Source organism: Mesocricetus auratus, unplaced genomic scaffold, assembly GCF_017639785.1.
Source record: "Mesocricetus auratus isolate SY011 unplaced genomic scaffold, BCM_Maur_2.0 Super-Scaffold_100001, whole genome shotgun sequence".
Classification (NCBI taxonomy): Eukaryota; Metazoa; Chordata; class Mammalia; order Rodentia; family Cricetidae; genus Mesocricetus; species Mesocricetus auratus.
In genome coordinates, this window is record NW_024429187.1 from 16,547,524 (window position 1) to 16,574,524 (window position 27,001).

The following is a 27,001-nucleotide window of genomic DNA, read 5'->3' on the forward strand; positions in this document are numbered from 1 at the left end:
AGCCACATTTGAAAACAGTGGGAGATGAACACTCCCCTACTGCCTGCATCTAGTTTTCTCCTGTCTGATACACTTTAGGGCTCCTTGACTAGGGAACGGTGTCACCCCAGGGTGAGCTGGGTCTTTTTACTTTAATTAATAATCAAGACAACCCCCTACAGACATGCACAGAGGCCAATTTGATCTAGGCAATTGCCTCTCTTCTGAGGTGACGCTAGGTTGTGACAAGGTGACTTTTAAAACTAACCACAGCTGTCTCTTGCTGAGGGCCAGGAAAAATTCTCTCTCCCAAGGGTCCTGTCAGCTTCTCTTAAATATGAACATTCTGCAAAATTACAAACCTCTAAGAACAAGTGAGGGCAGGGGAGTCACTTCCATTTTGATGCCAGCACAGGCTACGTAGCGAGTTTAAGGCTAGCCTTAGCTACATGGTAAGGCCCTATCTCAACAAATCAACGATGCTTTTACATAAATATAGTACACATATACACTTGATACAACCTTAAAAGAAAATATTAGACAAAATTCAGTCATGGTTTCAAAAAGTCTGGAACTATTGCTAAGACATTCTGAAAACTCAAAGTCTTGCGCTCGGGCTCTGCTGGAGAGAAATCTAAGCCAGACAAGCTCACACAGCACGCAGCTCCGTCTAAGCAGGGTCGGGGTACCTGAGTGTCGCTTCCTCCAGAAAAACCTCCACCACCTCTGAGCTGAACTGCCCACACTATGCTTTCAGTCTGGAGGGACCATGCCACCTCCAAGCTCACTGTCTCATCGCAACAAAGTCAGCTGGAGCCAGACTTCTCAGGATGCCAAGGTGACCTCTTGGGCGTACTTCCTAATCCTACCCTTGTGTTTCCCACCCTTTGTTTGCATGGTTCCCCACCTCCATGGAAGCTAGCCCCAGGCTGGGCCAACTACTTTCTTTGTCGAGAATGAATCGGGGACATAGTAGTCCCGGCTCATCTTGTACATGAAGTTCGACTGAGAGGGGGGATAATATGAGAGTAGAATGCAATACTCAAATAATGCAGTCTTTGAAAGGGAAGGGCAGCCGGCAAGACTTCGGTGAGTTATGGAGCTTTGCTGCCAAGCTTGACAACATGAGTTTGACCTCCATACATGGTGGTGGAAGAAGACAGTTTTCCACAAGTCGCAATTCGACCTCACGTGAGTGGGTTCTGGGGTGTGCACCCACATGCACGCACACACACATAAAATAATAAAATGCACTAAAAGTGAAAAGTTAAAACTATATATTTAAATAAATAATCAAATGAGATGCCAGGAAGTTCTCAGAAGGCAAAGCAAATAAGTACGTGCACTGACCCAATGGTCACGGTGTCCAGAAACCAGGCTCAATATAAAAATCCACACGAATCCTTTCTGTAAATGATCCTTAAGACCCGTGCTTGCTGTGCGTGTATAATAAACGTGCATTATTCCAATGAATCCGTGATCTGACCGGCCCTGTAAGGACAACTAGGAGGACTGGAGGCAGTGCATTTAATCTTTAGAAGTTAATCTTCATAATGTTGACATTTTCCATCAATATATTTGACCTAAGTTTCAAAGACCCAGGCAGTATATGAGTCGAGAATAGAAAAGTAAATGAGGGGGAAATGGCAAATTGAACACAGCAGAAAGATTTCCTCGCATCTGCTCCGACGCTCACAAGAGCCGCTGTGGAACTCACTTCCGGATCGGCCTCCGGCTTGAGTTTCCAGTATCACAAGGGGCAAAGGGTGGTAATTAAAGAGCAGAGGAAAACTGACCCTGAGGCCTCAGGAAAAATCTAGGAGAGCAGATCCAAGAGGAAATGCCAAACCACACGGCCCAGCCCAGCCCAGCCCATCCACCCTGAATCAAGGTAGAACACAGAACACGGTGGGGAGAGAGAGATGACTCCCACACTGTCACCCTCCACATGTGGACTGTGGTAGACACATATGCACAAATAACTAAATGAAACACAAGTATGAAACCAGGTGTGGTGTCTCACACTTGTAATGATACCACTTTGGCGTCTCTGGCAAAAAAAAAAAAAAAAAAAAAGACCCAGGAAGGAGACCAGACCAAGATCCAGAGAGGTCAGCAACTGTACATTGGAAGCCAGGGGAAGAACACCCAACCTCTCCTTTCTTTATCTGCAGCTCCAGGAAGATCTGGAAACAACTTGTTCTTCCAATAACAAAAGGCAAAACAAAACAAAATTCAAACACTCATCACGGTCCACAATGTTCCTGACTTTCGTAAACAATTTGGGCAACGCAATAATGAGTGTTCACACTCAAGACGTTCTGTTCTGAGCCACCCACTATAATACAAGTGATAAGGATACAAGTGCCTTATCAGTTTACTGTCCTTTACAGCTGCAGAGAATGGAGGCGGCAGCTACTGGGGAAAACCCAGTCTCTCCTGGGTCTGTCCAAGCAAGATCATTTTTCCAACCAAAGTTTTTCATCATCACATATTGCAGATAACTCATTCCTTTCCAAAGCTGCATTCCACCACCAAGAGAGCTCACCCAGAACCAAATACACAGAATGAAAAAAAAACCTCTATTATAAGATTTAATTGTTGGTGACAACACACTCCACACCACTCAAGAACCAAGATACCAGTTACTTACTACAATATATCCGGGACATACTGAACTCTAACACAAAACACACACATTAGTTTTCTCTTCTACAGAGCTCTGGCTGATTGTTTTAAAATTTTTTCAATTATGCTGTATTAATTGCCTTTATCCCCTAAAAGTCAATACTTACATTCTTTTAAACACTTTAGCAATAGTTGTGCAGGCTAAATCATTAAAGGCAAATCTGCAATGCTTTGGCCTCTTGTGGAGTCAGTATCTTGGGTGATTTTGAAATCAATATGCACCCTCACCTTACAGAGAGAACATAGACTGTGGTTTGAGTGAGGTGAAAAACATGAAAAATTCAGAAACCCATATGTGAAGCACATTTTCCTAAGGTTATTACGTCATCTATTTTAAAAATTCACGTATCAAGTCTTTGTTACTGTATTTCCACCCTGGTTTGTTTGTGAAAGTGGCATTTTATTCTGCCATAACCCTAAACGCAACAACATTTCTAGCTAAGCTGGACATCACAACACCAGTGACCCCAACACTCAGGAGTCCAAGGCTCTAGCTTTGGCTACGTATTTTTAAGTCAATAATCTCAGAAGCTAAGAGTAGCAAGAATGTCTGGAACTCTAAAGAGGACAGCTCGCATCAGTTAATGAAATACAATCACAGGCATCTACTCCCCTGTTAAACATGGACAACCTCCCACCACGACTACAGGAATGTTGTCTTTCATATTCTATTTCCTTCTAGCATATTGCAAATGTGTAAAAAGAACGCTGCCAAACACTATAAATAAGTCAAACCAAGACTAAATAACTACTTCCCCTTTTAAGTATAACAAAGGAAAAGTGATGGTTATGAACAAAAAAAAGGGGGGGTGGGGGTTTCCAAACACTCTTTTCTTCACACCAGTTTTTTGACATAAAATAATGTGCACAGGATTTTAACACCTGTGAAAAATCTCAATTCAAAGTTTGTCTAAGCTCATTTCATATTAACTCATTTCTTCTCACCCTGACCCCGGGAGGCAAGTACCAGGGCCAGAGTGTTTGACACAGGAGTAAACAGAGTTGAAGTGATCTTCAGCTACTCACACACCTAGCAGACCAGGCACGCCAAACCCAGGACACTGCTTTGGGAGTCCATTGCCTCCCTCACAGGCTTTGGTAAGAAGCACAGCTCCAAGCTGTATTTAATGCCTGTCAGGTGGATGCTATCCACACATAGGCACTACCATAATGCCTGTAATTTCATCATGGTCTCATCAATTACTCCCCATCATGAGAGAATTTCCAAATCATTTGCATTTCCACAATTCTGCTTTACTTCCATTAGACAAACCAACCTTCAACGCACTTCCTGAAGTTTTGTTCCTTTCAAGCTGTGTGTCATTTTAAGATTTGGCCATCTTGATGGTGTCATGCCATACATGGTACCTGATCAAAACACATGTTGGGCAGCTGTGAAATCAACACACTGCAAATCCCAAAGAAATGTCTGAAGCCACAATAACGTATGACCTGGCACAGAATAATATCTCACAGAAGAACATTTACACACCTCCTTGAGTGTTCATATTGTCACAATGAATGAATACTGCTTTTTATTACAATCATGCCATGGGCTACACTGCAAAAGAGAAATTAAGGGGGAGAAAAAATCAGCTAGATGACAAAGGCATTGACTAAAAGAGCAAATAGCAGCAAATTGCCAGCAACACCCCGAGATCTCTCTCCAAGCTCGGCAGGACTGGAAGAGAGAGCTGGTTGGTGGCCTTGAAGTCACAGCTGCCACGCTCTGAACCACAGAAGCCAGACGCTGCATATTCCAGATGGTGTCTGTTGGGCTCCTAGAAAAGCAGACAACCTGAGACCTCTTCCAAGATCCCGTTGGGATGGTGACGGGTCTGAGTGCCAACCAGAAATGCCTGCACCTCGGGTGGCTGTCTCCTTCAACATATGTCCCCGTGTCTCCACTTGGAATCAGACACCTAACGTGATGGCTGTAGGCTGAGAAGGGATGGAACTGATCAGTCTGTGACTACAGTTCGCAGGGGACACGGGAAAAGCAGAAGCCAATCGTGGCACTGCAGAATGAAGTCGGGACTGCCAGCCCCTCCCAAAGCGCCCACAGCTCCCACAAATTAAAGGAGCTCTGCCTCCTGAGTGTGTGAAGTATGGGGGGGGGGAGAGGCTTTCTGTGCTGAGTCTTACAAAGCCAGCCGAGGCTCTGTTGAAGCCGCCCAGTGCTAAGCTGAGCCCAGCCCAAGGTAGAACAGGAAGTCAACCAGCTCTGGGGGAATGTGTCCAGGCACACTCTCTGCTGCATCCCACACAGGGTCTACTTGCCAGTCCTACCCATTCTCAGTTCACAGGCAGGAAACGGTTCGGAGGAAAAATCCACCTGTGTTCTTCCTCTCTGGCTACAGAAGAAAATGATTTTGTTTTCTGGTGAATTCCATATTTGAGAGAAATTACTTTAGAGTCAGTAAAAACTTTAAATTCATACTCTCTGCAAACACACAGTTCATGTTAAATGAGCCTTGTAGCCATGATACCATCGGGTTATTTTTAAATAAGATTTTTGTTTATTTTTAAAAAACAAAAGTTATTTTAGCTGGGGGATGGTGGTGCACGACTTTAATCCCAGCACCCGGGAAGCAGAGGCAGGCAGATCTCTGTGAATTCGAGACCAGCCTGGTCTACAGAGCAAGTTCCAGGACAGGCTTCAAAGTCGCACTGAGAAACCCTGTCTCGAAAAAAAAAAGTTATTTTATGCCAAATTTCTTGCTGGGTGGGCATGGTGGTGCTTGCCTGTAATAGCAACATTCAGGAGGCCAAGGCAGGCCAAGGCAGGAGTGTCTTAGTGCACTTAAGGAAGTTACAGACCACCATGCATATGAGAACAAAAAAAAAAAAAAAGAGTCCTTTACTTAAACTGGTGACTGAGTTTAGGCACCTGTCACAAAGAACTCTCAGCCCCAAAACATTTTTACAACAGATCATTCCCCATCGAGGAAGAAGGAACCCTTTGATCTGCTGAACATTTTACAAGCATTGCTTCTCAGAAGAAAGGAGAAACTGTATTTGTCTGTCAGGCAGGATGTGGCTCTGGAGGGGAGGGGTAGTTCAGGGTAACCTGACTGCACTGAACCAACTTCATGGGTACCTCAAGTCCAAGGACAGCCTGGGCTACGTCGTAGGTCTCCTGCCAGCCTTTGCTACATAAGGAGAAACTATCTCAAACAACAACAACAAAAAATGTAAACAAAGACACATTTTTCAGCATTTCCTTCCCAACCACTCACTCAGTCTCTCCTACAAACCATGTCCTTCTCCACAAGAGAACAGATGGCTGCAATAATAAACTACTTCCTCCCTCCAAACTAGAATTTATCAGCTTGCCTGAGGCCCAATCATCAGTGTAAGGGCCCAGAAAAGTCCAAGTAATACACTACACTAAAAAAAGCAAAAAAAAAAAACAAAAACAAACAAACAAAAAAAACCAACAAGCTGTGAAGACTCTGGGGACCTATAGGACTATGATCAGAAAAGGGTATTAGATCATTCTGAGCCCAAGTGATAGCATCCTAGATATAAACAGGTTTAAAGCCGTTTGATAGTAAATGAATTCAGGGACTATGAGGTGGTGCAACAGGTTACGGCACTTGGTACCACACCTGACAACCTGAGTTCAACCACAAGACCCACATGGTGGAAGGAGAAAGCATATTCCTACAAGTTTCCTCTAATCTCTACACTAAGTTGTATACACCACACACACACACACACACACACACACACACACACACACACATTGATTGGTCACTATCATTATTAACTCCATGTTCTTAGCACTAAAAACAATGTCTCAGCATGCACAAGAGGAGCAGGGTGTGTCACGAGAGAGAATGACTTCACTGGGTGTCAAGGAAAAGGAACTCCTGCAGAGGATCAGTACAAGAAACCACTGTGTTCGGTGCCTATTGCGGCCACTGTGGCCTGTCGATGGAGTCGACTGCGTGTATACATGAAGAACAAAGACGCGACTTATTTTAGCACTCTCTGAACTTCCTAACGTGAAAGGGAAGGTATGCCTCTGTGCACACATAGGCGAGTGTGTGTGAGCCTGTGTGTATTTGATGTCTTTGAGACGCCGGAGTTTTTCCGTCACACAAAGCTTTTCACAGACAGCGGTTCAGTAAACGGTTCTACTAGCCAACTGTGATCTGATTCCAGGGCGTGGGCCCTTAGCAAACTTCTGAAAACGACACTTTATATGACAGCTCTCAATTGAGCCTTTGCCAGCCTCTTACCAAAGCGTGAGATATATATCCTAGAAGTTAAACCAGAACAGAAAACCCACACACAATCTCTCTTCCTGCCCCACAGGACAGGTTCACCACTCACACTGCACGCTGGTGTTCAGAGACCCGCGGCAATCGCGACACAGCAGAACTGTGCTAGGCTCCTTTTGCTGCTGTGATAAAAAAAACTCTCTGACCAACAGCAGCTCGGGGAGAAGAAACGGATTGTCTGGCTTACACATCAAGTCAGGGCCAGAACTTAGGGCAGACCGTGCTGGAACTCTGCTGAACACCAGTTCCCTCAGAGGCCTGTGACACCTTTCTTTACCCAGCTCAGGACCCGGTAGTAGGGAATGGTCCCACTCCCACAGGGCTAGGTCCTCCTACATCAATTAATAGTTCAAACAATTCCCTGTGCACATGCCTACAGGCCAAAGTGATCGACTCCTTCCATCTTGGGCTGACTCTAGGCTGTATCAAGTTGGCAGTTAAAGCGAGTGAGGACACTAACAGTAAGGATGCAGGTGTCTGCTGAATAGCAGAAGAGCATGGGCTGCCAGGCATGTTTTCTTGTTCTTGATGTTCGGTACAGATGCTCTTGGTCCTGATAGCCAATCTGGCATGTTACTTTTAGGGTAACAGAGAGCATCTGAAGGAACTGAGGTTTAATTTCCTGTCCACAGAGCCAGAGATCTTAAGAGGCAGGATGCCATTGCCTCTCCAGACTCAGTGGCTTTACCCAATCGCATCTGACAAAAAGTGTTGGGGGAAGTCCTGTGCACTTGTCAATAAAGACTGTCTGGCCAATAGGAATCTAGATAGGTGGGGCTAGGAGTCCAGGAGGATTCTGGGAAGGAGAAACACAGGAGAGTCAACATGTAACGCCATAGGGTCGGAAGCCCGGAACTATTCTCCGGTAAGAGAAATACTTAGATTAACAATTATGGGGTAATTACTTAAGTCAGAGCTAGCCAGTAAGAAACAAGCAAGGCCAACAGCTTCATAATTAATATAGCCTCCTATGTGTTTATTTGGGACTGATGCGGCTCTAGAACCAGGCTGGCGGGAAGGCTACTCTCAAGGAAAAGGTTTCCCTTAACAAAAAAGTATTACTCAGAGCTTTCTAAACCCATTTTACTAACAGATTTTTCACTCAGACAGATGACACATGGCAGCCTTCCTTATCCAGGAGGGAAAGTGAACTTTCCTTACAATCATGCTGACCAGATAAGAATGTGGCCTGCTTCTACAACATGGGTGTCCTCAAGGGAAAAACAGAGTGTCGTCTACAGAAAGCATGTAACCTAACTCTCACCCATTTCTCATGGGTGGACCTACAGACGACTGCATGAATCTTTCCAAACCCAGAGCAGTGATGACGGAGGTCACCGGGATCCTGCACTCAAAGCCTGACAAGTGGTAGAGAGGGCATAGGTCTAAGTGGCCCAGCCCAGTTCCAGCCCGGGCTCCCACACTTGCTAACTTTGAGCATGGCCACAGACACTGTGACAGACTTGGAGTGACAGTAGGATGTGTAAGTATCTCCCCTACCCAGTAAACAGTAGGTGGACAGCAGATAAGAAGCTTGTTTCAGATTTCACCATGGACCCGTTTCATTGATGTTCAGGAATGGGCACCAACTAATTGCTTAGGAATCTTGCAAACCAGTTATTAGAGCCAGCTATCACTAAAGATCAAGTTAGATAGGTTTAAACAAAGTACATCAAAAGAAGTGTTGAGTACTGACTCTGGGCATTTCCTAGTTAGACTACATAGCAAACTTGGATCTTGAGATTTTGCTGATGTCATCCAATAAGTAGAAACTGATGAGTGTCAGGCACCATTTACTCCAGGGCCAGCATCAGCTGAGGTGGGGACATTTACATTGAAATGAGTGGGTGTAAATCTGGCTTCCCCCTTCAGAGAGTCAGTTAGTAGGCAGAGGATGTGAGCACGCCACCCTCATGGGTTTTCATCTTTACGCTTCCCGCTCTGGTATCTTTCGTCTCTCCTCTGCAGAGTTCATCTGCACACATATGGGCCTGCACCCCACACGTGAAATTTGAAATAAAAATGCAAACAAAAGCCTCACATTCTTCTATCCAACGTCTTTTCCCCTCGTTACGTCATTGCTAGTTCTACTGAAACCTTTTCTTCCTTATGGTTGATTCCCAATGCATTCTTCTGCTCCACTTATCTTCTGTAATCTCACAAACATTTAAATAACTATTAGCCAAAGACTGCATCAACAACTGGGAGTCAACTGCCAGCAACACAGAGAAAGTCACCACCCTCAAGGTGCTCACAGCCCTCCAGAATAACTTCCCAGCCCACCATGAAAGTCCCCAACCTATATAGTCAAGACCCTTGGGGAAGGAAGGCCATCCCAAAGAGCTGACTCAGTGCTTCAGCTGTGCAGACACCGTGGGCTGCAACACTGGTCAATGTACAACAAAGAAAGAAATACGGTGGAGATCCCAGCCCAGGACCTACCTCATCAGGGACCACACTGCTCCGGGGGACACAGGGAATCTGCTGCTCTTGGGCTCCGGTGGCGATGGTGGATGGCAGCCTCCCCAAGTGTCTTTGTGTGGGAGGCGCTGCTTTCTGCTCTCACGGTGGGGGTGACCATGCTGAGAGGAGGCCTGGGGGTTCCCAGGCTGCTGTGAGCTGTGCTGACAGATCACCCCATTGCTCCTAAATGTTCACAGAATTGAGGGAAAGGCATGTCAGACAAAACGACAAGGCGTGTGACAAAGCAGCAGCCACCCCTCGTTCCCCTAGCTCAGAACCCAAGGAGGATGCGGTTTCAAGTCTGCAGGTCCTGTTTCTGCTATTTGCAATTGTCTACTTTCAAAAGAATAATTGCATTATCAGTTTTTATTTTTCAGTTTTATCTTTACTGGCACATATTCTCAGTGCATGTGGCTAGGTTTCCTGAGGATATTTGCACATGAGTATATGAGGCTCTTTAAACATAACCCCCCACGATTCTCTCTGACCTTCCCTTTCCTCTCAATTCACTTCTCTTCATTCCCAAGACAGTCCCAAGTGAATACTACACACACACACACACACACACACACACATACCCCACAAAGGAGAGGAAAACATGTGATAATTGTCTTTTTGACTTAATTCACCACATATGATGATCTCTAGATGCACCCATTTTCCTACAAACGATATTATTTCTTTCTTCTCTATGGCTGTATTCCATTGTATATAAGTACTACACTAACTTTATAGGGTCCTCTGTTGATAAACACCTATGTTGATTCTGTACCCAGCTGGTTGCAATAAAGATTCATGTGCGTGTCTCATGTGGAGTCTTCCTGGTAAATATCCAGACATGCTACAACTGGGTCATATGATAGACTTTTTTGTTGTTGTGGTTGTTTGTTTGTTTGTTTGTCGTAACCTCCATACTTATTTCCACAGTGGCTGGGCTAGATTGCAATCCCACCAGCAGTGTGTAAGTATTCTATTGTCTCCACAAACCCATCAACAGTTGTCATTTGGTTTCTTAATGACGCATGTAAAACTGCAAGGAACTGTGGGTTTGATGAGGAAAGAAAACAATACATGCTCGAACTTCTGATCTCCTCCAGTTACTCTTAGCATCACAATCCACTCATGAAACAAAGGAACCTTTACAATTTAAGAGGAAAATGGGGTGCTCCATAAGCTTCCTCTTTATAACTGGAAAATCACATGACTGTGAGTGAGTCCATAAATATTCAAGACTGGCTCCAACCAACCCCCTAAGGCTCTTAGGTTACACAGCTAGAGCAAGCAGACAGGCTTTCAAGTTCATGGAGCTCACTCGTGGCTAACAGCCATCAGAATTTGGGGACTCAACACAAGGTGCTAATGCTTACTATTCATGATATCATTTTCTTTGTGAATCAGGATTCCCTCAGCAGGACACAACCCAAACAAACCAGGAGTGCAGACTGGCAGTCAATACAGCTCCTTTCGATTCCAGATGTGACCGTTTTAGAGTCAAAACAAAACAAAACAAAACAAAAAACCCAAAAACCTTCCTCCTACAAGTTACTTTGTAAGGTTTACCATAGCAGGAAAAGCAACCAATACAACAACACAGGTTGGAAAGGACTTACAATTTGTCCTGCTTGTGGGAGGGGGAGAAGAGGTCATAAACCAAGCACACTCCAAACACGGTGACACCGGTCTCCTTCACCAGCATGGCACAGGTCCCCAGGAACAGACTGAGCAGCAGGAAGAAGGGAGAAGCCGTCGGGGGGAAGCACTGCCCGGCATAGCCCTGATCCAGACTCCTACAAAGCAAGTTGGGCATTTCCTTATCAACACATGGGTTGCTATGAGACAGTACCTTTTAGAGATGTATCTCACGTAGAACAAGGCAGCGAGCAAAGACTTCTCCCAGAACATTCGCCATGCATCTATTTAAAACCGTTAAGGCGGCGGGGTCGAAGGGACGGCTCAATGACTAAGAGCTCTTGTCACTCTACCAAAGGAAAGGAGTCTACATCACATCGGGTCGCTCAGAACCCCCTGTAACTGCAGCTCTAGGAGATCCTATGCCTTCTTGGGATCTTCTTGGGAACACACACACACACACACATACACACACACACATACACACACACATACATACACACACACTTTAAAAAAAATCTTTAAAAATGTTGTTTACATGGAAAAAAGTCCAAAAAGAATATCAACTTAGAACTAAATTACGGTATGCAAATTACGATGCAGTGAATGGTTTGCAATGAATGAACACTAAAAAGTCGTTTGGAACACTAACGTAAGGGTAGATTTAGTAGACAGGAAGATGTTTACGTGAATATGTTTCAAGCAAATAATACAAGTTGCTAACAAATATGCATGGATTGAGAAGCCAGCTTCCCTGGTACAAACCACGTATGTACAGTTAGTAAACATGATACCATACTGCAGAAATGGGGGAATTAACATGGGAGCAAGGACTGGATAAGTGACAGATGTCAAGTGTCCACCACCATGGTTAGATCAAAGTGTTTTTACACACGCATACACACTCAACGGCAGAGAGAAGCAAATAGCATTTCTGTCTATGATGGAAAAACAGGATTTAAGCATTTTTCTTTTGACTACTCTGATAATTTGAATTTGTTTGCAATGTACATGTGTTGGGTAATTTTTTAAGTTAATTATTTGTGTATATTTGTGTGTGGGGGGGTTATGCACACATGTGAATGCAGTTGCCTATGGAGGCCATAAGAGGCCATCAGATCCCTGAAGCAGAACTTATACACAGTTGGGAGCCATCTGGTATAGGTGCTGGGAACCATTTGGGTCCTCTGCCATCTCCCAAGCCCTGTCATCTTTATTTTTTATCACAATTTCCCACAGGAATTTTCGTGATGTTCTCAGTGTTATTTTCCAAGTTATCAATAAAACTAGCCCTAGAAAGTACCACTATTTCCTCAAATGGGCACACAGCCACTAGCTCCCTCTCCTTTGAAGTAAGGGCCAACACCCTGTCTATATTGTGACGGCTCCTCCTATGTAGTGTACCTCGGAACAATTAGATAAAATCACACGCAAAATCGATGGCAAATATGCATTTTCCATGGGGTCGATCTAGAACCTAAATTTTCCAAGGTGAGCAGGGCATACAGAATAATCACCTGTGATGACCCAGCCAGCCCACAGACAGGGGCACACTGCAAAGCGCATCCCCTCCTTAGATACATCAACCGAACAGAAAAGTTTAAATTAAATCAGTAGATTGATTCTTGCCCAATACCAGGGCAAAGAGAAAACATTAAATCTGACCTTAAGTTTTCAGATTTCCTAACGGTGCTTGCACAATTAGAAGTGCAGTAGACAGTGGGCCTGGAGATGAATGAACACTGCACCAGTCTGGCCCCACTCTCTTCCTCCTGAGCCTCCACGCATCTCACTCCAGACCCAAGGCCTCCTCGGCCATACTGGTGTTTCCCTGCCAGGTAATTCTTTGTTGTGAGGTCTGTCCTATGAACTGCAGGACGTCTGTCCAGGGGCACTTTTAACTCTCTATTTACTACATGACAGTGTCACTTGTCCAGGGTGGCACCTGAGGTGACTGATGTCACACGGGCCCAGGGTGACACCTGAGGTAACTGACGTCACACGGGCCCAGGGTGGCACCTGAGGTGACAGACATCACACGGGCCCAGGGTGACCCCTGAGGTGACTGATGTCACAAGGGCTCAATGTGACACCTGAGGTGACAGATGTCACACAGGCCCAGGGTGACACCTGAGGTGACTGATGTCACGAGGACCCAGGGTGACACCTGAGGTGACTGATGTCACAAGGGCCCAGGGTGACACCTGAGGTGACTGATGTCACGAGGGCTCAGTGTGACACCTGAGGTGACTTACATCACGAGGACCCAGGGTGACACCTGAGGTGACTGACGTCACACGGGCTCTGGCCTAATGAGTGCTTTAATACATTAATGGGTTCCAAGTCTGAAAAGAGTACCGGCAGACGGAAGCACTGAGGAAGGCGGGGCTTGCTTGCAGGAAGTGGGCACTGACAACATGTTCTTGGAGGAGGCCATCTCATGCTCAAACTACCTCATGCTCGAACTACCTCACGCTCTGGACCTGTTACCGCTTCCCTCTCCATCCAGTCTGCCATGAGGTTAAGTACTCACTGACTTGTGCTCTTGCATTCTGTCTGTATACGTGACGCCACCCAACCATGACTAAAACTTTGAGCCAAAATGAATAATCCTTCCTTTAGGCTGTTTTCTCAGATATTTGGGCCTCAGGTATTCAAAAGCAACCACTATCCTAGAGGAGGAAGGCAAATGTTTGCTAATTCACTACCACAGGTTTAGAACAATATTCTTTTTTTGTTTGTTTGTTTTGTTTTTGTTTTTTATGAGACAGGGTTTCTCTGTATTGTTTTGGAGGCTGTCGGTCCAGCCCGGCCTCGAACTCACAGAGATCCGCCTGCCTTTGCCTCCCGAGTGCTGGGATTAAAGGCGTGCGCCACCACCGCCTGGCTTAGAACAAAATTCTTAAAAGTGAATCACTGGGCTTTGTACGTTACAGGTCATCAAACTGATCCAAAGGCCAATATTTCCAATTCCCAGCTAGCATCTCTCAATGAAGTCAGTTGGTATTAGCCGACCTGGCATCTTTAGGGACCCACCCTGAATGCTCTGTCCAAACCCACATTTTCCTAACTCATTCTGCTCTATAGGTAGATATGTCACAAGTCAGTTAAAAAAAATGCCTTCGCTTTGGGGATAAAGGCACAATGTAATAGAAAGAGGTTTCTTGCGTTTTGGCAAAAAGATTCTGAGGTGCAAAACTATTGTTAAGAAACAATGCTTTGCAGCCGGGCAGTGGTGGCGCACGGCCTTTAATCCCAGCACTCTGGAGGCAGAGGCAGGCGGATCTCTGTGAGTTTGAGGCTGGGCTGGACCGACAGCCTCCAAAACAATACAGAGAAACCCTGTCTCATAAAACCAAAAAAGAAAAAAAAAAAGGAAAAAAAGAAACAATGCTTTGCAATCAGCCTCGTTACGTAACTGTGAGTGGCTGTTGTAAGGATGATAGAAAAGGGTGAAACAGGAACAAAATGAAGATAAATTAAACAAATCAAAGGCAAGAAGAACAGAGGACGTCTATTTTTTTGGTTGTTGTTGTTGTTGACAGCTAAAGTTCTATCCTCAGCCAGGAATCAACAAGCAAAAGAAACAGGAGTCTGGATTCCCAGGGTGGGCACAGCCGTCTTTTAAAGGGATGGAAGACACCTCAGTGGGCAAAGAGCCTGCTGCACAAGCATGAGACGTGAGTTCAATCCCTGGCGTATATTAAACAGAAAAAACAAAAGGTGTTAGCCACCATGTCTGCAATCACAGCACTGGGGGAGTGGAGACACACAGATTCCTCTCCAGCTCTGTGAGAGATCCTGCCTCTAAAGATAAGATGGAGAACAGTTGGGGAAGACAACCAACATTGGCCTCTTGTCTCCATGTGAGCATGGACATGCATGTATAAGCACTACATACACACACGCGCACACACACACACACGTGCACACACACACACACACACACACACACACACAGGATAGTGAATACTTCAGAATGGGGTTCGAAAATAACAGGTCAGCACTGGGTAAAAAGAGGGTTTCTCTCTCTGGTACCCACTGAGCATGTTATAGCCCACAGGGGTTTAGGGTACATGTGGCAGTATGTGACCAAAGCCACAGAAGGGTTTGTTTTGCCCCGCTCACCTGTGGTAGGAAAGGAAGGCCAGCAGGAACAGTAGACACGCTAACACATCAGCTCTGCCCACGATGCCAGCCACCTAGAAAGTATGACACAGGGAAGAAAAAATGTAAAACTTGGAAAATTATCGTTCACATTATCTTGTGGAAATGCACCTGACTCTAGACATATGAACAACACACAGCAGAAAAGCATAGTATTTACAGATGGCAACCTATGGATCAAACCTGCAGCCACCACTGATTATTATATATGCTCCACCGTACATTTAGAGAAAGACAGAGGGAGAAACAAAGCGACGGAGTTTTCATACTTATTTCTAGGCTCTCTTCCACGGAGGATAAATTCTCAGCATAAAATTTTGTTCAGTTCTTGAGTTATTAAAACACACTCTAAGGGTTGCGGACATAGCTCGGAGGCAGAGTGCTTGGCTAGACTGTTCAATACCCTGGTTGTGAGTCTCAAAGTCATCAAACATGAGTGTCAGGCATTGTACTCATCATTAGAGCGTGGGGGTAGTGATGAGCCACAGAGAATTTACAGAGTGGAGGGAAAACAAAGCAGAGAAATCCGTATTTTTAACAATCAGGGGGACTCCTGGTTGCTAAAGAGAATATGTTTGGTGTGTGCGTGTATGCATGTGTGCACACAGATGTGTGCCTGTGTGGTTTCAAAGGTCTGTCAATGCCCCATAATGCAATGCCCCACCTCAGACAAACACTGGTTCCCTGGAAAAGTCTGATGCTAGTTAAGGCTTAGGCTTGGGGAAATGCAAGGGCAGCGAGTATCATCATCTCATGTCAGAGTATAAAAGCACTCAGAACATTGGTCAAAAGGGAAAAGGATCCAAAGGAAAAGGACTCCTGCTGAGCAAACCTGAGGAAACTTGATTTAAATATAAGGAACGTAATGTATCATAAACCATTGAAGACACAGAAATCCATAATCCACATGGATGCCACATGGGTGATGAAGGTTACAAGTGCATAAATTCAAACGGCAAACCAACGAATGAACATGGGGAGAATCTGCTGGTTAAAAAAAAGCCATCGATGCGTGTGGATAGAACGGCAATGCTGGAAAACAGCCGTTGGCTTCTAGAAGAGTAAGGGTTGGATAGAACAAGAAGCCAGGTGTTGGGAAAGTCCTGTTATTTGCCTGTGCATTTGTCAATAAAGTACTGTCTGGCCAATAGGGAATCTAGATAGGAGGGACTAGGAGTCCAGGAGGACTCTGGGTAGGAGAAACACGAGAGGGTCGAGATGTAACCGCCATTGGGGTAGGAAGCTCGGAAACCTCTCCGGTAAGAGACATACTTAGATTAACAATTATGGGGTAAATACTTAAGTCAGAGCTAGCCAGTAAGAAAAAAGCAAGGCCAACAGCTTCATAATTAATATAGCCTCCTGTGTGTTTATTTGGGACTCATGCGAATCTAGAACCAGGCTGGCGCGGCAGAGCCCAGGCGACTGGCGGGGGATAAACCAAAGCGGCTAGCAAAAGAAAAAGCTTCTCTTAACATAATGGTGATCAGGAGTGGGATCATAAATTTCCATGAAAAATAACAGAAGATTTAAAGGAATTTTAAAAACAGAAGAACAGAGAGAAGCACAGATTTTGGTAGCAGTATTTTTCTCAGGTGTGCTCTGTTTTGCTAACAACAAGCCGAGATTCACGAGGCTCATTTACTGGAGTCTTCCTGACTCGGCATAAAAAGAAAAAGAAAAAAAAAACCAACAAGGTCCTTTTAAGAGACTCTGCTAACTTTTGAAAGGTGTGTACGTACAGCTGGAAGTGGCAGCTTTTGCTGGATGTCAGCATGGACTGAGGCGGTAAGCTGAAGTCACGCTTACGCCCGCCATCTTGAAAAAAAAACGGCAGTTTAAAACAGCCACGGTTTTACAGATAAGACACGTGGCCAGAAAAACATAAAGATTTACAGTAAAGTCAGACTTGGATAAAGAAAAACTTCTAAAGGTTTACAGTGTGTTTAAAAATATATGTGAGATTGAGAGAGAAACTGAAACGACAAAGTGGTAAATAAATACAAAAGCCGGCTGTGGTGGCGCACGCTGGTAGGAATTGCTCCAGAGGCAGAGGCAGGCAGGTTTCGAAGAGAAACCCTGTCTCAGAGAAAAATAAATAAAAGTGAAAGAAATAAAGTAATAATAGATAAATAAATAAGCCACGTAAAGATGGAAAATACACAGAGAGTCTGGATACTGTACACTATTGTGTTTTTCAGTTTTTTGCTTGCTCAGGAAGGAACTGATACTAAAGTACACTTGATTATAAATGCTGCTAAATTAATACAACTTATATCTTTTGAAAATACCTTGACTTCAAAATTTAAGCATAAGGATATGTTACTCGGAAAAGGAGTTTTTATTTATGTTTCTACAGAAAATGAAAAGCTGAGAATTCCTTCCAGGCTTCTGTGGTTTCACGAACCAAGACCCCGGAAGCAGTGGACCAGGTGTTCCAACAACTGAGACAGCTAAGATGATACAGCTCTACAGACCATAAAAATAAGGACTTATACAGGTTTCTGAGTTTTGTCATGATCCCCATGGTATAAACAGCGCCCCTTCCAGCAGGAAGCAGTTTGGAATGAGCGACGTCCCAATTCCCATCTTGTTTATAAATCTTTGTTTTCATTTAAATGGGATTGTTTATAATTGGCTAGTGATCACAGCCAATCTTTTTTAATGGTAAAAAAGGGGAATTATGATATGGGTATTGTTTTTCATTTATTGATACAAATTCAAGGTCAATTTTGTGATGTGTATATGTCTCCTCTTGATTAAGTATTGTGCTTATACTGATCTTTTACAATGTAATGCATAATTGAATACAGACTATAGATAGTTACTTATAATAGAATTTCTAGTTACATAAGTTAGGTTTCTAGATATACAGAAATATATTTGAGATGGACAGTCTTCAAACCTCTCAAAGACCTTCAGAACATGGCATTTAAAATGGTTTAGGGTTTGTCTTGACAATGAGAAATGTCTGCTCCTGGCAGCACCAATTATGTCTGAGAGGAAGATGGGCATCGAAGAAACTTGTTATGGAGTTTGCTTTCAACATGGCAAGTTTAGCCATTTGGGCAAGAAACAGCTCTTGCCTAGACTGTTGACTGTTGTATACTGGACATGCAGGACCCACAGGAAAGTGACTACTGAACTCAGTCTTACAGGGTTCCTGCTTCATGAAGAGTCTACGAGACTTTCTGCAGGACAAAGAAAAATGACTGACAGACTGCCAATGCAGATGGACAGTTTGAAATTTCCTGCTTTGCTGAGAAGTGTTCCAGACACATTGTGGCCTATGGGCTGAAGATGGATGCCCCAACGTTACAGAGGAACTTCGGGTGACTGTCCAGGCAGTAAGATACCTCTGTCAATCCTAGTGTTTATATATTATCCTTCTGTGGTCTTTGATAGAGTTGAAGACAGATAGCTATAATTATAGTTTTCCTTAGTTATGATAAAAGATAAGCTACATATAGAACTTTGGACTCACAAGGATGGGATGGATGATATTTTCTTTAAATCTTGCTAAAATATTGTAACTATGTTCTTATTTGATAACTGTTCTGTTATATACAATTTGACTGTGTTTCTTTTTGTTTAAACAAATATCAGTTGAGCTAGGAGGGTAACTCAATAGTAAAGCATTTGTCCGGCAAGTCCAAGGCCCTGGGTTCAATCCTCAGCATCAGTAAAATGAACAGATGGTAACTCTAGGACATGCAATTTATTTGAGATGCAAGGTATCTACATGACTTCAAACAGTTCCTCACCAACTTAAGTTTTAGAAAAATAAAACAATGAAGACACTATGTAGAGGACGTATTAGGACAGCACACCACATCCACCGAGAAATCAAAATGAAAACTATCTTCTAAGATAAGACAGAGACACCATACAGACATATTCTAGCTAAGGGTATACATGCCTAATCACATGTATGAGAAAAATCAGGCAGGTTCAAAGAAGGAGAATGCAAATATTCTATTAAACATAAGTACATACTTTAGCTTACAGCATATTAATCTGCATTAAGATATTATTATATTTGCATTTTTATTGTGTTTTGTATTTTATTTTATTGTATATTGTATTTTTATTTATCATGATTCCTAATTATGTTACTACTTATAACTTATAATATAAAATTATAGATTTATAGGTCTAGTGTATATGTATATATATGTGTGCATTATATACTGATAATGATATTAAATGTTATATATTTAAAATGCATATTATTTATTTAAACACAATATATATCATTTTTATTTTCAAGGTATACATCTTAATATACTATGCCTCTAAGAAGTATTTGTGTTATGCATTATATATATTTATATAACATTAATAAGTTGTACTCAAATACATTAAAAACATTTTATACTACATGCATATTAATATAAACTCTAAATCATATTGAAATTTATATAATATATGATAGACAGTATTCGGGACTAAAAGAGATAAAACCAAAACCATGAATAATTCTCTCCATGTTAGGAAATACACAGCTGAATTATTGATGTGTGGAGGAGCATGAATTATGCAGCCCTCTGTAACTGCTCCAGAAAACAAACAGTATTTTTTTTATTGAGAGGGAAGAAGAGAGGAATGACAACACAAAACCAGCAAAAGTTAAAAATCAGTGAGTTAAAGAACACAGAGCCAGCGTGAACAGGGAGCTTGAAGTTTCTTTAGAAGTTAAGTGCTGCTCGGGAAGCTGGAACAGGCATGCAGGGTGGCCGGAGATGCTTTTCACACCCTAACATTATTGAGCTCCACACGCCTTTAATCCCAGCACTCGGGAGGCAGAGGCAGGTGGATCTCTGTGAGTTCGAGGCCAGCCTGGTCTACAAGAACTAGTTCCAGGACAGTCTCCAAAGCTACACAGAGAAACCCTGTCTCAAAAAAAAAAATTAAAAAAGATGTGAGCATGTTTCCCTTTGATTTTTTTTAATACAAGCTATAAGATTGTAAAGAAGAAACAGGAACACAGTTTTTTTTTTTTAATATGTCTGTTCTAGTTTGCTTTCTCTTGCCGTGACAAAGTGTCATGACGGAAAGAATCCCGGGGAGGGAGGGTTTATTTCATCTCACAGCAGAACTGAAGGAGGAACCTGGAGGCAGAAACTGAAATAGAGGCCACTGGAAAACACTGCTTTCTGGCTTGTTCTCCCAAGACCTGTCCTTACATTAATCTGTTTCTTATACCACCCAGGACCAATTCTACCCAATACCCATACCCACTGTGCCGGGCCCTTCCGCATCAATCATGAGTCAAGACAACGGCTCGTTTCTGGCCAGACTTATGAGGGCATTTGCTAATGGAGGTTCTCCCACCTCAGATGACTCCAGCTCGTATCAAGTTGACAAAAAACTAAACAATACAACATCCCAGGAAGAGCTGCGCCAGGAGCAGTTGACATGGGAGTTGAGTAAGGCTAAAACTCTCAGGCACAGCAAACATTGCCACCCACGTCAGACACAAAAACCTGTGCACTGCAGAATCAACCAACATGAAGACAGAAAAGAATGTCCAGGGAATCTGAACCACTAAACATACTATGCTACGAGCACACCGTACAGTCACACCAGAGGCCATGCAAGGTGTTGGCGTGGAAGAGGCCCTGACTTTTGAAACCCAGGTGAGACCCCAGGTGTTAACACCCAACTGCTGTTGCCACTGAGGTGACATGTGAAGGTGCTCCATCCAGTACGATTTGGAGAAGGGAGAGACTCTTAACTCCAGCACAACACTTCCTGTGTGGCTTATAGGAACTCTCTTTTCACTTGAAAACTTACCCACATGGTATCTTTAGTTAACCTAATGGGATATGTCTATCGATTACAAAAAATCTAAAAATCTATGTGTTCGCATATGATTTCACAGCAGGTCACATACTGGGAAAATTTCAAATCCATCCTATACCACGAGAAACCTGGATGCAAACCAGGAACCTGACATGGCTGCTTGGGGCACACGAAGCAGTGTTCATTAATTGGTTGGTCTATAAGGAACTTGAGAGTCACATCTGAGAAGTTTGCAATGACTCCAGGGAGGCAGGCAGTGGCCGTGTACACACAGGTACAAGCTCCCAGTTCAGATCCAGGCTGAGCAACGACTGTGCAGAAGTCACAGTTGGGGCTCAGACAGGCTCAGTGGCCACGGTGGTCTTGGAACATTTAACTCAGCACAAACCCAAGGTTAAGAAGGCGGCCCACCCAGACGGCCATGACGTTCTGGGGTAAAGCCTAGGGGTACGCTCATCCTGGAACAAATGATGTGGCCAACTGCAACACGAGTTCTTTTTTTTTTTTTTTTTTTTTTTTTTTTTGGTTTTACGAGACAGGGTTTCTCTGTATTGTTTTGGAGGCTGTCCGTCCAGCCTGGCCTCGAACTCACAGAGATCCGCCTGCCTCTGCCTCCCGAGTGCTGGGATTAAAGGCGTGTGTCACCACCGCCCGGCAACACGAGTTCTAATAGGTCTTAATAATCAAAGCCAGGAGTCAGATATAGGGAGGAAATGCCTTGAGACCAGAGAGACAGAAGGAGCAAAGCCACAGCCGCCTTACCCACTCAACTTCCCCAGACTGAGCTCCCGGCTCCACCGTCCTTTTCACTTCCTCTCTCCGCCCAGCCATCTCACTTCCTGTCTTTCTGTACAGACCTCCAGACCTCTATGGTTAGCTAGTGGCTAGCTCCACCCTCTGATCTTCGGGCAAGCTTTATTTGTACAAACAAGATTATCACCACAGCCAACAGCAAGGCTTGCAACTTGATTCTGAACATAGATAGCAAGGTAGAGTAAATACAGCAGTCACAACCTGTGCAAGCATAACCAGTACCTGCAAAGTGTCTCGAAGCCCTGCTCCTCACTCTGAGCCAGTCTGGAAAGACCAGAAGACTATGCCCGTTGAATGCACCAAGACATAAAGAATATACTAGCTGGGCATGCTGGCTCGTGCCTGTCATCCCAGCACTGGAAGGTTGGGGCAGGAAGGCCACGAGTTCAAGATCAGCCTGGGTTACATACTAAGACCTCACGTCGACAATAGCATCATAATGTAGAATCCCGTTAGCAGAAGTTCAGAAATGATGGTGTTAGTGCTGATGTTAACAGGCTCCTCGCCAGGCTAAACCACAGTGCACGCGTTAAATGCCTACTGTGTACCCCAGTTGAGCAAAGTGTTGGACTTGGGCAAAAGGTTGGACATCTATAACAAAGTAACCATCCCTATCAAATGCTTGGCTATAGCTGCCCATTTCCTGTGACTGTCAGTCAGTGTTTTATCGTGTCTTCATTGTGATCTCCTTCCAGTGAGCGAGAACTTTCCAAGCAGGTACTATATGCCTGCCTCAAGGACTTTAACACTTGCTGGAGTCAGAAGAGAGTATAAAATAGGAGACTGTCAAGTTTCAAGCCCTGAGAAAAGCAGACCTGGCTCCCAGGTTCTCACAGCATCCCTCAGTTCCTACCTATTACAGGGTAATGGCTGGCACACCCTGCCCTTGACCCTGAACTCTCCTCCAGCCCAGGGGCTGGGCTGCCCTTCCCCCAGAGGCTGTTCCCTATATAACCCAGACATTTTGGCTACCATTCCCCTCTCGTACTTTTGGCCTCCTGTCTACTGCACCTGGCTCTCCTTATCTCCTTCCCCCCTCCCCTTCTCCTTCCCCTCCCCCTCCCCCTTTGGGACCCAGCTCAGCCTGGTCATGTCCACTCTGGACTGTCCTAGATGTCTACAATAATCTTCCTCCTCTACCATACCTAGAAGGCATATCCTTTCCTCCCTCCCTCTCTCTCTCTCTCTCTCTCTCTCTCTCTCTCTCTCTCTCTCTCTCTCTCTCTCTTTCTCTCTCTTTACATTCAGACACAAGACTACATATATCACAAGGAGCAATTGTCAGCAGAAAAGAGAAAGGATCCACTCTGGCTGCAGGATCCAGAAAGCATCCCAGAAGGGTCAGCACTGCAGTCCAAGAGTTAAAAAAATGTCCAAGAAGACTTCAGGAGTTCAAGACCGGGGACGTGAACCGGGACCAGGAAAGGCACTATCATGCTATCATGCCTTTCTCTTGGAGGGTAGGAGACCCTGCAGCAGTTTTGGAAGGGCAGGCGGAAGTGACCGTGCCTGTGCCGCCAATGGGGAGAACCCTGAGGACAATGGGCAACAGAGACAGAAGGTTAGGGTGGTGGTGCTGTCGCTATGGTGGCTGAACCTGCCAGTGATCAGACACAGAAACACACCGGGCAGCTCATGGTGGGCAGACGCACATGCAGCCACAAGCTTCAGGCCTTCATCACCAGGGGCTGTGATGTTTTAAACTCTGCTAACACGCTGGAAGGTGCTAGTGGATGTGACTGAACAGAATTTAAAACAGACGAGTCTCTCATATCCCAAATGCTTGGCACCAGAAATGCCTCAGATTAGAATATCTTCATGCATGTGCAAGCAATAAGATGGATGTCTTGGGGATGGGGACCTAAGACTACACACAAAAGTTACCTGTATTTCTTTCTACTTTATACACATGGTCTGAGGGTGAACCTATACAGTGTTTTTTAGCATTGCCGTATTTCAGCGGTGACCTGTGCCATGAGGCCAGGTGAAGGATTTCCCACTTATAACACGTTAACATTAAAAAAGGTGTCAGGCTTTGGAGAGTTTGGAATTTGAGAATTTTAGGTTAGGGGGTCTCTGAGCTGTAATGGATGTGTGGACCTGTCAGCCAGGATAACAAAATCACAGGTGGGAGATGCCCATTAGAACTTCATTTGCCTCCAGGTTATAATGTGTTATTTTAGAAATGCTATTGACACGGTTTGTATCAAGCAGGCTTTGTATAGAGTTACAAATATTTTACCTGCAAGAATGAACTCCATTAGCATCAGACAGGGCCAGGAACATGAACGAAACATGCGACAACAGCCAGGAGCCAGACCAACTGATTAGATCAGAGCCAATTCTCTCCTGAGACCCTCCTGCTCTGATTATAGAAATGTTGGCTTTAATCTTCAAACTCTCTGTGCCTGGTTTTGCTTTCACTTCTGCGAACCAATGATCTCTATGATGACCAAATTTAAATTTTCCCAGTTTTTCTGTTTGTTTGCTTTTTTTTTTCCTGATAACTGAGAATTCAGAAAAGCATAGACTTTCAAAGAAATACATCAGTGGGAAGCCTGCCCAAGAATCTCCAGGGTTTAAATGAGGCAGTCTGGTCCCCTTCAGTACCCGCCCTGCAGGACACTACCCTACCGTTACCATGTGCATGCATTCAAATGCTCACTGAAAGGCAGATTAACCAATGTGTCCCTGCATGCTTAAATGTGAATTAACTTTTCTCTCCCGTTTCTCCTACATCGATTTGTGTGTCTAGTCTCCGGCTTTCTGTGAGCTTGTGTACTAACTGGGGGAGGCACCCTGCGCCCCATCCCTACCATTTCCTGGTACCTACAAGCCTAGCTTGTAGCCAGGCTATTTGCTAACTGCCTCACCTATAAAGCAAGCCACATCAGCATGCTGACATGCAATCATACGGATGGGTCTACACCAAATTCCGCCCCCAAATTTAAATTCTCCATCCTTCCTGGAATAACATGGCATATGGTCCCAATTTTCAGTCTCTCTCTCTTTTTTTTCAAACAAAGATGAGTGATTTCACAAGACCCCCAGGTCTTACTGTGCGTGTTTAATAATTTATCACTAATTGTCTGTGAAGTACATTGCTGCTTCTGTCTCTCTCTGTCCTCCTCCCTAGAAACTTGAGCTTCGATCTATAATTAAATAGCAGACTCCATTTTGCTTTATAGTGCAAATCGTGTGCTGGGGTCAGATCTGTTCAACTCTTGTCCTCACAGATCCTTCATCTTGCAAAAGCAAGTATCTTCCCAGTGTCCTTCTCCAAATAATGGCCCGGCTCTTCAAAACCTACACCTCTTTAATTGTGTTACTATGGATTTTTTTTATTAGCACAAAAGCCCCTGGAAACCCCTATCTAAAGGTCATTTTGCTAATAGGGTTTGCCTTTTGTTTTCCTTTTAGAATCTAACCTCCATCAGGTCTTGGTCACACTGCCCAAGATTGCCTGACATATGTACTGCTCTCTCCTCAGTTAAAACTCTGGCCACAGAATCGGTTGATCTTTCCCGCAGTAGCTGTCCCCAACTGCAGTACAGCCCTGCAACTGCAATTTACAAACTTGTCAAAAATATAATATCATCCTCGCTTTCAATACGGCGAACACTGCCGGGGACAGAAATCTTTGGTTAATTTTTCTCCATAATACATCCACAAAGTGCATTGGAAGGTGGTTGGGTATTTCTCATCTACTTAAGCTCATACATAGAATTTACAAGCCTACTTTTAAATACTAAAAGAATGTAGGGAGAGTTCTATGTACCCATGGCGATGACCACACCCGTTTGGGCGTAGTCAGAGGTACAGGGGATAAAAGAGCTGGGGGGAGGAAACCCTTTGCCTTTTGGGTTCTGGTTGCAGTCCAGAGAGCAGTGTGCGGGCCTTTGGTTCTCTGCTTTCTTGGCATCTCACATAAGTGATTTCACCCTCAATAAAATATCACAGGACATCCCTATTTTGTATAGCTTAATATTTCCGCATTAAAAGAATCTAGCCTCTCACGCACCATACACACTGGCATTTTGAAATTAGGCAGCTCAAGCGCCCTCATCTTAAGTTTAACCCTTTTCTTTTCTTAGCTTATTGAGACAAGTGTTTCATATGCCCCAGGTTGGCCTGGAACCCTGCACTACATAACCCAGGAAGACCATGAACTCCTGATCTCCCTGCTGCCACTTCCCAAGTGCTGCAATCACTGGCATGGGCCATTACACCTGCTAGGGAGAGCTCCTCTGTCCCTGGAGACCTTTGGAGTCCTCTCTTCCTGTGAACTTCTTCAGAGCGACTCCACCTCTGCATTTTGTCTTGATGCATGCATGCTAATGTTTAAGTATATTTTATTTATCACATTTACCTCTCTATAATGAAAAAACATATGGATCATTTTGGTGTGTGTGTGTGTGTGCTGCAAGACATGGAACTCAGGGCCTCACACATACTGGGTGATCACTCTGCCACAGAGCTATATCTATAGCCCTTAATTATTTTTTTAAATTTCCCTGGGAGAACCGTAAATCCCTACATATCATATTTTAATTATGTATTGGTATCCTGGTTATAATTCGCATCATGATGAAAGCAGGAAAATGTCAGGCACCAAACATGAAGGTGTGCGTGTTACGAAGTGTGGCTGGTCCTCCACCTTCTCTTAGGAGGGTAAGATAGTGTGCCACACAATTCCAAGTCTGGCCTCCACCTTTCAGATTGTTCCCATGGGTGTGAATGGATGGGTGTGTTTTACAGGCACGGCTTACTGCTTTGACCACGAATGTCAGAGGCAACTGCCTTGCAGGGATCTGCCATCTCATGTGATGTTTTATGATCCATAATCCGACTAGTCAGCCAGGGTTGACTTTAACTTGGACAGTCTTTATAGCAACCTGCCCTTCAGAGCCCCCTCTCACTATAACCATTTTACAGCAGGAAACAGCTTTACGAAGACACACAGGAGGACTACTACTTACATGTCAAACTCTTCCACTTACAGGAACTTTGCTCAGAAAGAGTTAGGAAAACTATCTTAATGATGAACTGTTTATAAAGTGTATTTTCATCTGTCACTTTCCCAATATATAATTGTGTGTGCATCAGATTCCCATGCATATATACTAATATACATACACATATATGTACATACACACCCTGTGGATGAT

General features: G+C 44.1%; 1 protein-coding gene across 1 annotated transcript in view; it reads right to left on the reverse strand.

Moving 5' to 3' along the window:
* Tmtc1 (transmembrane O-mannosyltransferase targeting cadherins 1) overlaps window positions 1-27,001 on the reverse strand; it is a 227,211-nt gene that overhangs the window by 178,946 nt on the left and 21,264 nt on the right. Inside the window, exons 3-5 of the mRNA XM_005072945.4 lie at window positions 15,177-15,250; window positions 11,030-11,206; window positions 9,399-9,602 (exon numbers count right to left, since the gene is read on the reverse strand). Coding sequence (XP_005073002.3) covers window positions 9,399-9,602; window positions 11,030-11,206; window positions 15,177-15,250 — 455 coding nt within the window. The remainder of the gene's footprint in view (window positions 1-9,398; window positions 9,603-11,029; window positions 11,207-15,176; window positions 15,251-27,001) is intronic.